General features: G+C 48.8%; 1 protein-coding gene across 1 annotated transcript in view; it reads left to right on the top strand.

Annotated features, from left to right (window-relative positions):
- The first annotated feature begins 409 nt into the window (after positions 1–409).
- The window catches only part of LOC136627234 (serine/threonine-protein kinase SBK1-like), a 37,998-nt gene continuing 23,014 nt past the window's right edge, over positions 410–15,393 (top strand). The window contains exons 1-4 of the mRNA XM_066602164.1: positions 410–451; positions 1,456–1,624; positions 1,955–2,154; positions 2,259–2,531. Of these exons, the coding sequence (XP_066458261.1) occupies positions 410–451; positions 1,456–1,624; positions 1,955–2,154; positions 2,259–2,531 (684 nt within the window). The remainder of the gene's footprint in view (positions 452–1,455; positions 1,625–1,954; positions 2,155–2,258; positions 2,532–15,393) is intronic.

Here is a 15,393-nt window from a genome sequence, read left to right as displayed (position 1 = left end):
TTCCTCTGGATCAACACAGTAGGATAGACAGGCTGGACTAGATGGACAATGTCTTCATTCGGCCTTACATACTATGTTACTATGTTACTATATACAAGTAGCCTAAGATGTCCTGCGTGGCCGTACCCTTATATATACACATACCTCACACACAGGGGCAAAGCAGACATACTCATACACATAGATGCATTCTACATTACATACATACATATATATATGGAGATGGGGAATGGGAGTTCACCTCTCACTGTGTCTTGATTACACTGGAGCCCCTATTGCTGGAAACGCCCACCCGACCTCCCACATGCCTGCTGTTACCACAGTCTACCACTGAGGGGCAATAGCAGACTGCAGCCATAGTCTGAACTCAAAGCACAAAGGAAGTCAGTCTGTGGTGATTTGGGTGGTAATGGACACGTTGAGCAGAGAGCCCCATGTGGCCACTGATCAGGTGAGGCAGCAGTTGAGCGTGAGGCTGGAAGCGGAGAATCTAGTCAATGGCGCTACTTCTGACAGAGAGGGAGTTATTATCCTACACTGTTTTGCACTTTCTATTGCTGCACTTGTCAGCTGCCATGCTGCCTGATCACTTTATCCCAAAGACCGCAGCAGAGAAGCAATGGCAGCGCTGGAGGTGGGGGGGTCTCTGAGGTTGAGGGCCCAGGGCAGTTGCTCAGTTTTACCCCCTCACTCCCCTTCACTGGTGATTCATTATTTCAGGCTTCCTGTTTGGCTGGGATTACCTCTCTTGAGTTTTAAGGCCGGATTCAAACGAGCGTATGAGTATTCACATGAGCATTTGCTCTGAGTTTTTGCTGATTGGTCGTAGTGTATTTGCTCGCACAAGTGTTGTCTTTGTGTACTTTTAGACATGAGGGTGGTGTGGCTATCAAGTGAGCATCTGGCATGAGGGCACCTGAACGCTGTGCTGGGAAAAATTTGAGTACAATGTGCACGCAGTCTCGTGCGGGGGGATTAGACAGCAATGGCAGCATGTAAGCCAGGAGAAGAGGCAGTGGTGTCACCAGCGGGCGGTGATTGGCCTTCATTGCACCTAGTGTGGAGCTTAGCTATGATGTGCCAGCGCATGTGCCTTGCTAATTATGGTTTGCCCCAACTAAATTGTTAGGGGGGTGACCGCCAGGCTCTTTACCCCAATTTGGCTGAATAGTGCAACCTGGGAGCCTCAGATGCATCCATGCATGCTGCCCCTGCCGTTCCCTGTCCATTTCTGTGGCATTTCCATGACTTTCTGATGTTTTCAGTTGATTCACACAACCTCCCCTATGCGGAGCATCTGTCACCTTGAAAAATGCTTGAGTCTCCCATTGACTTCAATGGGGTTCGTTACTCGAAACGAGCTCTCGAGCATTATGAAAAGTTTGACTCGAGCAACGATCACCTGAGAAATATAATTATCTTCATTAACTATTTTCTTGCCTCTCACTTCTACAGGACACAATGACCTCCAGTACACGAGATGTGCAGCTTATCCTGGAAGGACTGGTCTCCCTTGCTTCCCAGGGTCTACAGGAGATAGATCTTCAGGAGAACTTCTGTGTGATACAGAAGCTGGGAGATGGTGGCTATGGTTCTGTGCTCATGGTACAAGACAAGAAAACAGGTCAGTGGGGGTCAATTATCTATTACTAGAGTGATGTAATAGTCTGAAGATCGTGGGAGGACAGAATCTCCAAGAGTTTGATTTAATGCGGGAGATTAATGAACAGTGCACGACTATCAGGATGTAGATATTTATGAATCTGCAATGATGATGCCAACGGGTCTATTAATAGTTTACATATCACGATAAGTATTTGTTTCCTAATATGATGCAATCAAAGGGGGGAACAGAAGGGTCTACAGTTTAATTTTACGAATTTCAATATTTCCAATTTGACAATCCTCTAAATACTTTTAAGTAATAAATGTACAATGTTATTTTCATAAACAGATCAGAAAATGGCATTAAAGCTTCTCGACAGGAACAAAACAACTGAATTTGCCTTCCTCATGGAGTTCAGCAAGTCTTTCTTCCTCTCCTCCCATCCCAATATCATTGGAAGTTATGGCACTGCCTTCAAGACTTGGGACTACTTTGCCTTTGCCCAGGAGCTGTCGATAGGGGATTTGTGCTCTCTTATAACACCTCATGTAAGTAGAAATCCCCAATTTATCCCGAGAACTACTTTACCAATAGCCTTTCTTCTTGTAGTAATATCTCCATTATGTTGACTTCATGTGTTTCCCTGTTTTAGGATGGACTTCCGGAGGACACGGTAAAGAGATGTGCGGTGCAGATCTCCAGCGCCCTAGAATTCATAGACAGTAAAGGGCTGGTGCATTTAGATATCAAACCAGAGAACATTTTGATATTTGATGAGGACTGCTACTGTATAAAAATTACGGACTTTGGTCTTTCATGTATTAAAGGAACAATGGCGAAAAACAGGATCGGCACTGTCTCATACATGGCTCCAGAGATAAGCCAAGTTACCGACAAGGATTGTTTGCTTCTAGCATCCTTGTTGGTAAGTGGACTCAAGGTTGTATGGTCCTTTGGTATTGTCCTCTACGGTCTGTTCACAGTGGAATTTCCATGGCACTCAGCAGTTTTCACAAACAAAACGTATAGTAGTTTTCTTGAATGGCAATGTCATTTTGAGAATATTGAGCCACCATCACCGTGGAGCAGATTTCCACCTACAGTACTGAAGATGTTCAGTGGTCTTTTAGCCATAGACTGTAGTAAGAGGCATAAATCTTGAGAAGTTTTGATGTTCTTGGAGGAATATTGGCAAGGACAAATCATAGTCATCTGAAGAAATCTGTTCAAACGTGTTTTATTGGTTTTTTCCCATAAAATACTTTACAGCATTATCATTTCACATCATTCAGAACAACATTATTCTTGTTTCTGATAATTTGTATCAATGCCATTAAATTAAAATTGAGCTAATAAACTTTTCTGTTGGTCGTCTTTTCTCTCTTAACCTAATGTGTCATAGAATAATATCCACAACCTTCGATATACTTTCTTATCTGCTTTAAGATTATATATGACATTTCTTCTAATTTCCTGTGAATGACCAACTTTGTAACCTTGTATCAGAAATTGTGTTCTAACAGCCAACAGCCCTCCCCCTTCGGGAAATTCCGTGGGTGGTGGTTGCCAGCGCTGCAACTCTCCTTAAATACAGTTCTAGTAGCCTGATCCTTAGAGACGCACATAAAGGGAATGGAATGGGGAAAGGTAGTAGGTTAGGTATTGTTGGATTTAGATAAAAAGAGGGGGAAATAGAATAGGAAAGAATGAATAGAAGGAAATAAAGGTGGAGAAGATGGAAAAGATGAAGATGCAGAAAGCCTCGTGGTGTCTTTTACCTTGATTGCCGACCCCAGCTCGGAGCCCATTACCGTGCGGGCAATTCGCCCCTCTGAAGCCACCCTTCAAAGTCTGCCGACTTACGGAACGTCAACCAAGGTTCCCAGGTCGCGTGAAAGTCCACATATTTGTTGCCGTCCCCCGCTCTTAATTCCTCCATGTGGCATATTTCATCAAGGGCTGTCACCCAATTCAGTCTAGAGGGCGGAGCCTGTGATTTCCATAAGCGTGGTATAGAGACCCTTGTTGCTAATAGAAAAAAGCGAAGAATTCTTTTCTTATTTGTTCCCAGTGTCCCAGGTAACATTGATATAAGTGCAATTTCGGTTGTGAGGGCCAGGGAGTCTCCGTTCAGTGCGTTATGGAGATCCTCAACCGCCTTCCAGAGGGGAGAGATCAGGGGGCATGACCACCAGATATGTGTAAGCGTCCCCGTCTCCGCTAGACACCTCCAGCAGAGATCGGAGACCCCTGGATAGAATCTTGCCAGACGTTCCAGTGTGCGATACCATCGCGTTAGCAGTTTATAATTTAGCTCTTGGTGATTACCTGATATTGTCACCTTGTGTGTCATACATTGGGCTTTTGCCCAGTCCTCGTCTAGCACGGCTCGCCCCAGCTCTCTCTCCCATGCTTTCCTGAATCCTCCCCCGGTGTCCCGACCCCCCCCCCCCTCCTCGGCCACCAAGATACTGTAGACCACGGAGATCTCGCCCCTCTTTTTCTGAGGAGCTTCACATAACTCCTCGAAGGGTGTTGAGGGCATTGTCAAGTTTGTACTTGGTCCCAAGGTCTTTATGTAGTGTGTAATCTGATGGAGCTGGAACCACGCACCTGCCCGCTGCCCCCCTTCTCCAACCAGTGTCTCCATTTGTAGAGTCCCATCCTTATCTAGGATGTCACGTACCCTGGGGCATTGCATCATCTGAAGAAATCTCAGGTGATGCAGATCCTACAAATGCCTAAAGTCTGACATCTGGAAAGATGTAGATGCAAATATCCTATCAAACATCTCCTACAGCATATCAACGACTTCTCTCCTAAGTACCATATTCGGCTACTTGACTTCGGGCAGATCTAAGTATGATAGTGAGACTCCTCCAGAAGATTGGAAGGATGGATGGGAAGATATCAATCATTTTATGTTGGAGCAGAGATAGAACTTGGCTGCATGACAACATATTCAGCCATGTCCTTCATAGTAACAGTAAGTGATTCAAATTTCACTAACCTAATAGTAAAATGTTTCTATTGATCTAACTTTTTCCCTGCCTAGGGCTTACTCACTATATAATTGTAAAAGGACGCTCCAAGTCCATTTACGCAGGATGAGCTGTCGGGCAAACAATCTCCAGCAGCTTGTCCTACACAGAAGCAAGTATAGCTCAAACCGCTGCCGAAATGGAGATAGAGCGGGCCGGGGAACGTTCTCCCAGCTCAACTCTATTCACAGTAAGCAGGCAGTCATACAAATGTGACTGATTATTGTTTACACTGAACAATTGAACAATTCTTGTTGCATGCGTTTACACGGGACAATTATTTTAAAATTCCTGCAGGGAAGTGGGAATTTGAACTTATCTAAATAATAATGGTCCCTTGTAGTTATGATTCTATCTGCAATATGGTCTGAGATATAAAAACAAGTCTCAGAATTTACTAGCTAGATTAATAGATTCTGAATAGAGATGAGCGAGCATACTCGTCTGAGCTTGATACTCGTTCGAGTATTAGGGTGTTCGAGATGCTCGTTACTCGTAACGAGTACCACGCGATATTTGAGTTACTTTCACATTCTTCCCTGAGAAATTTGCGCACTTTTCTGGCCAATAGAAAGACAGGGAAGGCATTACAACTTCCCCCTGCGACGTTCAAGCCCTATACCACCCCCCTGCAGTGAGTGGCTGGCGCGATTAGGTGTCACCCGAGTATTGAAATCTGCCCCTCCCGCGGCTCGCCTCAGATGCATTCTGACATTAGTTCAGGGAAAGTGCTATCGGGTTGGAGCTGCTATAGGGAGAGTGTTAGGAGTATTTTAGGTTTCAAGAACCCCAACGGTCCTTCTTAAGGCCATAAATCTTCTCTATATGCGCTCAAAGGGGCCGGCGGCAGCAGCGCCGACCCCATTGAGAACATATAGAAGACAAATCCTTCTTCTCTGCCACAGCTGTAACAGCTGTGGCAGAGAAGAACGATGTTTGCCCATTGAATTCAATGGAGCCAGCAATACAGCAGGTTCCACTGAAAGCAATGGGCTGCCGGCGATTGCAGGATGAATTGTCGGGAAGGGGTTAAATATATAACCCCTTCCCTGCAATTCATCCAGAAATGTGTTACAATAAAAATATATACCGGCGTATAAGGCGACGGGGCGTATAAGATGACCCCCCAACTGTCACCTTATACGCCGGCAATACAGTGGAGCAAAGAATAAAAATCATTACTTACTTCTGACGTTCTGCGGCGCTCCTGCAGGCTGTCACTCCCTCCTGGTGTTCTGCGGTGCTCCTGCAGGCTGTTGCTCCCTCCTGGTTCCCGGCAGAGCATTGATTTCTCTACGGAGGGCTTTAAATCCCCGCCTCCAGAAACACACGTGCCTTCAGCCAATGACAATGATGTCATTGAATGGCTGTGATTGGCTGTGTTTCTGGAGGCGGGGATTTCAAGCCCTGCGACCAGAAAGCAATACTCTGCCGTGGACCAGGAGGGAGCAACTGCCTGCAAGAGCACCGCAGAACGTCAGAAGAAGTAAGTAATGATTTTTATTCTTTGCTCCACTGTATTGCCGGCGTATAAGGTGACAGTTGGGGGGTCGTCTTATACGCCCCGTCGCCTTATACGCCGGTATATATTTTTATTGTAACACATTTCTGGATGAATTGCAGGGAAGGGGTTATATATTTAACCCCTTCCCGACAATTCATCCTGCGATCGCCGGCAGCCCATTGCTTTCAGTGGAACCTGCTGTATTGCTGGGTCCATTGAATTCAATGGGCAAACATCGTTCTTCTCTGCCACAGCTGTTACAGCTATGGCAGAGGAGAACGATCTTTACGCTGACAGTGCGGGGGGGGGGCACTCTTGCCGCTATTGTGGCTTAATAGTGGGACCTGGGAACTTGAGATGCAGCCCAACATGTAGCCCCTCGCCTGCCCTATCCGTTGCTGTGTCGTTCCCATCACGATATACAAAAATGCTCGGGTCGCCCATTGACTTCAATGGGGTTCGTTACTCGAAACGAACCCTCGAGCATTGCGAAAATTTCATCCCGAGTAACGAGCACCCGAGCATTTTGGTGCTCGCTCATCTCTAATTCTGAAGTGTCCTTCACCTGGATTGTTTTAAAAGTAAAGATGGTCTGAGATGTTTTGTAGATCTGCAGCCCTCATTGCAAACTATCTCTCTACAGCTTGTATCTCAATCTATATTGCAGATAAAGCTTTGATTGATCTTTTTTTTAAAGGTAAGAATCTTGCTTTTGAAACAGAGGCAACATCAATGCTTGTTCTGCAATACAGCCTGAGATACAGCAAGTCCTTGTGACTGCTTTCAGCCTTTATGTATTTCCGTTTAATCCAATTTTGTTTCTTGTTTTTTAACTTTACAAATAGCGGAAACCAAACAAAAAAGTTGCCAACATAATGCTTTTTGTTTGCTTTCTGTTTTATAAAAACCTCTCTGAAGTCAATTGGGGTAAAAACTGATCAGTTTATTTGTATTTTAATTCCATTTTGTTGCTTCAAAAATGGAGCAGAATTATGACTGAAGTCCTAACGCAGATGTAAATTGCGCCCAACATGATCTGCTGTGCTATTTACTGCAGTAAAGAAACTCAAGTAAAACAGAACTGAAGAAAACTGACAGTATTCAGTAAAGATGAGCGAGCACACTGGTCCGAGCTTGATGCTCGTTCGAGTATTAGGGTACTTGAGATGCACGTTAATCAAGACGAGCACCACGCGGTACTCGAGTCAATTCCATTTCCTTCCCCGCATGTTTAGCACCATTTTCTAGCCAATAGACATGCAGGGAAGGCATTACCACTTCCTCCTGTGATGTGCCAGCCCTATCCCACCCCCCTGCAGTGAGTGGCTGGCGAGATCAAGTGACCGCCGAGTTATGAAAGCGGTCCCGCCTGCAGCTCGCCTCAGACACACACTGGGAGAGTATAGGGAAAGTGCTGTTGAGATAGGAAAAGTGGTAGTGTAGGATTCCTGTCTTCCAGAACCCCAACGGTCCTTCTTAAGGCCACATCTGACTGTGTGCATTACTGTTGTGGCTACTGGGAGGAGTTTTGCACAGAAATTTTTTTTTTCATCTCAGGCTGTGTAGGCTAGTACAGCTATAGCGTTCTAAGTCTGCAGGCTGTAATACAGAGTATAGGGAAAGTGGTGCTGAGACAGGGACAGTGGTAGTGTAGCATCCTTTCTAAAAGAACCCCATCGGTCCTTCTTAGGGCTACTTCTGACTGTGTGCATTTTACTGGGTGGCTGCTGGGAGTTGTAGTGCTTCAGTATTTCACAGCTAGGCCTGTTTGCAGCCTTCCGTATAATTTTTTTCTGGTTGGAGTTTGCGTTACAATACCGCTGTCAGTGTGAAAGTGTACGCAAATAATTCCATAATTATTGATACAGTTCTCTGTCTGCAGTGAATTAGACCGCGGTCTCACCGCTAAACAGTACTGTAATATTACCGGGGCCACTGCTTAGTATTTCAGCTGAGCCGCTGTGCAGAGCGTCCCACAATACTATTTCCATTGGTGGGGTTGAGATTGCCACAGTTACCAGCACTATCCACTGGCTTTACAGTCTTCTTCCACTCCATACAGCCTCTATAATCTACAAGTCTCTGCGAGCAGTAAATTACCCCAAGGTATCAGCGCGAGACAGTGGGTTACTACTTCCTAGTCACAGCATAGAGCCTCTGCTATCTTTGTGTGCTGTGAATTAAGGCCCAGTTGTCAGTGCTGTACAGTGGGGTAATTTATTTGGCCCCTGCTCTATTCGTAATCCGCCATGACAAGAGGTAGTGGTAGGGGCCGAGGACGCGGAGGTCAAAGTAAGGGTGTGGGCACAGGCCAAGTTCCTGGTCCAGGTGAATCACAGCCGGCTTCTGTGGGATTAGGAGAGAGGCAAGTTTCTGGGGTCCCTAGCTTCATATCACAATTTATGGGTCCGCGTGGTAGACCTTTATTACAAACAGAGCAGTGTGAGCAGGTCCTGTCGTGGATGGCAGAAAATGCATCCAGCAATGTATCGGCCACCCAGTCTTCTACGTAGTCCACTGCTGCAACTCTGAATCCTCTTGCTGCTGCTCCTCTTTCTCCCAGCCTCCTCACTCCATGAAAATGACATATTCTGAAGAGCAGGCAGACTCCCAGGAACTGTTCTCGGGTCCCTGCCTTAAGTGGGAAAAAATGGTTCCTCTTTCACCTCAGGAGCTTGTCGTGACCAATGCCCAACCTTTGAAAAGTTCCCGGGGTCTGGGTGATTAGGCTGGGTGAGGAGGATGATGATGATGAGACATAGTTGTCTATCAGTGAGATAGTAGTAAGGGCAGTAAGTCCGAGGGAGGAGTGCACAGAGGATGGCCAAGCCTACTGAGGACAGGTCTTCAGAGGGGGAGGTAAGTGCTGCAGCAGGACAGGTTGGAAGAAGCAGTGGGGTGGCCAGGGGTAGAGGCAGGGCCAGAGCAAAGAATCCCCCAACTGTTTCCCAAAGCAGCCCCTCGCATCAAGCCTCCGTGCAGAGGGCTAGGTGTTCAAAGGCGTGGATTAGAGATGAGCGAGCACCAAAATGCTCGGGTGCTCGTTACTCAGGATGAATTTTTCGCGATGCTCGAGGGTTCGTTTCGAGTAACGAACCCCATTGAAGTCAATGGGCGACCCGAGCATTTTTGTATTTCGCCGATGCTCGCTAATGTTTTCATATGTGAAAATCTGGGCAATTCAAGAAAGTGATGGGAACGACACAGCAACGGATAGGGCAGGCGAGGGGCTACATGTTGGGCTGCATCTCAAGTTCATAGGTCCCACTATTAAGCCACAATACCGGCAAGAGTGGCCCCCCCCAACAACTTTTACTTCTGAAAAGCCCTCATTAGCAATGCATACCTTAGCTAAGCACCACACTACCTCCAACAAAGCACAAGCACTGCCTGCATGACACTCCGCTGCCACTTCTCCTGGGTTACATGCTGACCAACCACACACCCCCCCCCACGATCCAGTGTCCACAGCGCACACCAAACTGTCCCTGCCCAGCCTTCAGCTGCCCTCATGCCACGCCACACTCATGTCTATTTATAAGTGCGTCTGCCAGAGGAAAAGCAGGCACACACTGCAGAGGGTTGGCATGGCTAGGCAGCGACCCTCTTTAAAAGGGGCGGGGCGATAGCCCACAATGCTGTACAGAAGCAATGAGAAATATAATCCTGTGCCACCGCCATCAGGAGCTGCACACGTGGGCATAGCAATGGGGAACCTATGTGCCACACACTATTCATTCTGTCAAGGTGTCTGCATGCCCCAGTCAGACCGCGGTTTTTAATTCATAGACACAGGCAGGTACAACTCCCTATTGTGATGTCCCTGTGGACCCACAGCATGGGTGGCTCCCTGGAACCCACCGGCGGTACATAAAAATATCCCATTGCATTGCCCAACACAGCTGAGGTAGTAATGTCGTGCTTAATGCAGGTGGGCTTCGGCCCACACTGCATGCCCCAGTCAGACTGGGGTTCTTTAGAAGTGGAAACAGATGCATTTATAATTCCCTGTGGACCCACAGCATGGGTGGCTCCCTGGAACCCACCGGCGGTACATAAAAATATCCCATTGCATTGCCCAACACAGCTGAGGTAGTAATGTCGTGCTTAATGCAGGTGGGCTTCGGCCCACACTGCATGCCCCAGTCTGACTGGGGTTCTTTAGATGTGGAAACAGATGCATTTATAATTCTCTGTGGACCCACAGCATGGGTGGGTGCCAGGAAGCCACCGGCGGTACATAAATATATCCCATTGCATTGCCCAACACAGCGGATGTAACGTCAGCTGTAATGCAGGTGGGCTAAAAATTCATTTGATTACACTGTAGGCGAGGGCCCACAAAAATTGCTGTATCAACAGTACTAATGTACATCCAAAAAATTGGCCATGGCCAACCAAGAGGGCAGGTGAAACCCATTAATCGCTTTGGTTAATGTGGCTTAAGTGGTAACTAGGCCTGGAGGCAGCCCAGTTTAACGAAAAATTGGTTCAAGTTAAAGTTTCAACGCTTTTAAGAGCATTGAAACGTATAAAAATTGTTTAGAAAAATTATATGAGTGAGGCTTGTGGCCCTAAGAAAAATTGCCAGTTCGGCGTGATTAAGTGAGGTTTCAGGAGGAGGAGCAGGAGGAGGAGGAGGAGGAATATTATACACAGATTGATGAAGCAGAAATGTCCCCATTTTGGATGGTGAGAGAGAACAATGCTTCCATCCGCGGGTGCAGCCTACGTATTGCTTAGGTATCGCTGCTGTCCGCTGGTGGAGAAGAGAAGTCTGGGGAAATCCAGGCTTTGTTCATCTTGATGAGTGTAAGCCTGTCGGCACTGTCGGTTGATAGGTGGGTACGCTTATCCGTGATGATTCCCCCAGCCATACTAAACACACTCTCTGACAAGACGCTAGCCGCAGGACAAGCAAGCACCTCCAGGGCATACAGCGCGAGTTCAGGCCACGTGTCCAGCTTCGACACCCAGTAGTTGTAGGTGGCAGAGGCGTCACGGAGGACGGTCGTGCGATCGGCTACGTACTCCCTCACCATCCTTTTACAGTGCTCCCGCCGACTCAGCCTTGACTGGGGAGCGGTGACACAGTCTTGCTGGGGAGCCATAAAGCTGGCAAAGGCCTTGGAGAATGTTCCCCTGCCTGCGCTGTACATGCTGCCTGATCTCTGCGCCTCCCCTGCTACCTGGCCCTAAGAACTGCGCCTTCTGCCACTAGCGCTGTCGGATGTGAAGTTTACCATCAGTTTGTCCACCAGCGCCCTGTGGTATAGCAACACTCTCGAACCCCTTTCCTCTTCGGGAATGAGAGTGCAAAGGCTCTCCTTATACCGTGGATCGAGCAGTATGTACACCCAGTAATCCGTAGTGGCCAGAATGCGTGTAACGCGAGGGTCACGAGAAAGGCATCCTAACATGAAGTCAGCCATGTGTGCCAGGGTACCTGTACGCAACACATGGCTGTCTTCACTAGGAAGATCACTTTCAGGATCCTCCTGCTCCTCCTCTTCCTCCTCCTCAGGCCATACACGCTGAAAGGATGACAGGCAAGCAGCATGGGTACCGTCAGCAGTGGGCCAAGCTGTCTCTTCCCCCTCCTCCTCATCCTCCTCATGCTCCTCCTCCTCCTCCTGAACGCGCTGAGATATAGACAGGAGGGTGCTCTGACTATCCAGCGACATACTGTCTTCCCCCGGCTCTGTTTCCGAGCGCAAAGCGTCTGCCTTTATGCTTTGCAGGGAACTTCCCAAGATGCATAGCAGAGGAATGGTGACGCTAATGATTGCAGCATCGCCGCTCACCACCTGGGTAGACTCCTCAAATTTTCCAAGGACCTGACAGATGGCTGCCAACCAGGCCCACTCTTCTGTAAATAATTGAGGAGGCTGACTCCCACTGCGCCGCGCAAGTTGGAGTTGGTATTTCACTATAGCTCTACGCTGCTCATAGAGTCTGGCCAACATGTGGAGCGTAGAGTTCCACTGTGTGGGCACGTCGCACAGCAGTCGGTGCACTGGCAGATTAAACCGATGTTGCAGGGTCCGCAGGGTGGCAGCGTGCGTGTGTGATTTGCGGAAATGTGCGCAGATCCGGCGCACCTTTCCGAGCAGGTATGACAAGTGGGGGTAGCTTTTCAGAAAGCGCTGAACCACCAAATTAAACACATGGGCCAGGCATGGCACGTGCGTGAGGCTGCCGAGCTGCAGATCCGCCACCAGCTTACGGCCGTTGTCGCACACGACCATGCCCGGTTGGAGGCTCAGCGGCGCAAGCCAGCGGTCGGTCTGCTCTGTCAGACCCTGCAGCAGTTCGTGGGCCGTGTGCCTCTTCTCTCCTAAGCTGAGTAGTTTCAGCACGGCCTGCTGACGCTTGCCCACCGCTGTGCTGCCACGCCGCGTGACACCGACTGCTGGCGACGTGCTGCTGCTGACACATCTTGATTGCGACACAGAGGTTGCGTAGGAGGAGGAGGAGGGTGGTTTAGTGGAGGAAGCATACACCCCTGCAGATACCACCACCGAGCTGGGGCACGCAATTCGGGGGGTGGGTAGGACGTGAGCGGTCCCAGGCTCTGACTCTGTCCCAGCCTCCACTAAATTCACCCAATGTGCCGTCAGGGAGATATAGTGGCCCTGCCTGTGCTTGTCCACGTGTCTGTTGTTAAGTGGACCTTGGCAGTAACCGCGTTGGTGAGGGCGCGTACAATGTTGCGGGAGACGTGGTCGTGCAGGCCTGGGACGGCACATCGGGAAAAGTAGTGGCGACTGGGAACCGAGTAGAGCGGGGCCGCCGCCGCCATCATGCTTTTGAAAGCCTCCGTTTCCACAAGCCTATACGGCAGCATCTCTAGGCTGATCAATTTTGCAATGTGCACGTTTAACGCTTGAGCGTGCGGGTGCGTGGCGTCGTACTTGCGCTTGCGCTCAAACTGTGGCACTAGCGACGTCTGGACGCTACGCTGAGAGACATTGCTGGATGGGGCCGAGGACAGCGGAGGTGAGGGTGTGGGTGCACCCCAGGAGACGGTAGTGCCTGTGTCCTCAGAGGGGGGTTGGATCTCAGTGGCAGGTTGGGGCACAGGGGGAGAGGCAGTGGTGCAAACCGGAGGCGGTGAACGGGCATTGTCCCACCTTGTGGGGTGCTTGGCCATCATATGCCTGCGCATGCTGTTGGTGGTGCCTCCCCAGCTGATCTTGGCGCGACAAAGGTTGCACACCACTGTTCGTCGGTTGTCAGGCGTCTCTGTGAAAAACTGCCACACCGTAGAGCACCTTGACCTGTGCAGGGTGGCATGGCGCGAGGGGGCGCTTTGGGAAACAGTTGGTGGATTATTCGGTCTAGCCCTGCCTCTACCCCTGGCCACCGCACTGGCTCGGCCTGTGCCCACACCCTGACTTGGGCCTCCGCGTCCTCGCCCGCGTCCACGTCCTATAGGCCTACCCCTACCCCTCAGCATGGTGTATTACCAGTGATTTGATTTCCCAGGCAGGAAATAAATTGGCGCAAGCCTGCTGTTAAACGTAGCTGGCTGCGTATGATTTGTTTACTATCTCCACCCACCACACACGTACACAGAACGCTGAGGACTGACAGAGGCAGGGCACATAGAATGTTTCCCTTTTTTTAAAAAGAAAAGGCCCACTGACTATATTCAATCAGATAAGATATGTGTTGCACAGAAATGCAGTTATATGAAGTGCAGCAGAGTAGTTACTTTTCCCAGGCAGGAAATAAATTGGCGCAAGCCTGCAGGACAAATAGAATGTTTCCCTTTTTGGGAAACGGAGGGCCCACTGACTATATTCAATCAGATAAGATATGTGTTGCACAGAAATGCAGTTATATGAAGTGCAGCACAGCGGTTACTTTTCCCAGGCAGGAAATAAATTGGCGCAAGCCTGCAGGACAAATAGAATGTTTCCCTTTTTGGGAAACGGAGGGCCCACTGACTATATTCAATCAGATAAGATATGTGTTGCAGAGAAATGCAGTTATATGAAGTGCAGCAGAGCGGTTACTTTTCACAGGCAGCAAATAAATTGGCGCAAGCCTGCAGGACAAATAGAATGTTTCCCTTTTTGGGAAACGGAGGGCCCACTGACTATATTCAATCAGATAAGATATGTGTGGCACAGAAATGCAGTTATATGAAGTGCAGCAGAGCGGTTACTTTTCCCAGGCAGGAAATAAATTGGCGCAAGACTGCAGGACAAATACAATTTTTCCCTTTTTTGGAAACAGAGGGCCCACTGACTATATTCAATCAATAATATATGTCTTCTGGCCCTGCCTACACAATTCTCTCCCTGTAGTATTACTGCAAGGCGCAATGCTCTGCAGACAGACGATTTTGAAAAGAAAAAAATATGCAACACTAACAGCAGCCTGCACAGTACTGCACACGGATAGATGTGGCCCTAAGAAGAACCGTTGGGGTTCTTGAAGCCTACACTCACTCCTAACACTCTCCCTGCCTAACCACCACTACTATCCTTGGACTATTACTGCAAGGCGCAATGCTCTGCAGACTGCCGATTTTGAAAAAAAAAAAATTTGTGCAACACTGCTAACAGCACCCTCCACAGTACTGCACACGGATAGATGTGGCCCTGAGAAGGACCGTTGGGGTTCTTGAAGCCTACACTAACTCCTAACACTCTCCCTATAGCAGCTCCGGCACCAACAGCACTTTCCCTCAGCTAACTCACAAGACATCTGAGGCGAGCCGCGGGAGGGCCCGACTTTTATACTCGGGTGACATCAGATCTCCCCAGCCACTCACAGCAGGGGGGTGGTATAGGGCTTGAACGTCACAGGGGGAAGTTGTAATGCCTTCTCTGTCTTTCAATTGGCCAGAAAAGCGCGCTAACGTCTCAGAGAGGAAACTGAAAGTAACCGGAACACCGCGTGGTGCTCGTTAAGAGTAACGAACATCCCGAACACCCTAATATTCGCACGAATATCAAGCTCGGACGAGTACGTTCGCTCATCTCTAGTGTGGATGTTTTTCAGTGAGAGCGCGGATGACCGACAAACAGTGGTGTGCAACCTGTGTCGCACCAAGATCAGCCGGGGAGCCACCACTACCAGCCATACCAGCACCAGTATGTGCAGGCATATGATGGCCAAGCACCCCACAAGGCCGTTCACCGCCTCTCGGTCACACCACTGCCTCTTCCCTGTGCCCCAACCTGCCACTCAGATCAAACCCCCCTCTCAGGACACAGGCACAAGCGTCT

Source organism: Eleutherodactylus coqui, chromosome 5 (assembly GCF_035609145.1).
Source record: "Eleutherodactylus coqui strain aEleCoq1 chromosome 5, aEleCoq1.hap1, whole genome shotgun sequence".
Lineage (NCBI taxonomy): Eukaryota > Metazoa > Chordata > Amphibia > Anura > Eleutherodactylidae > Eleutherodactylus > Eleutherodactylus coqui.
This window is presented reverse-complemented; position numbering and strand designations above follow the sequence as displayed.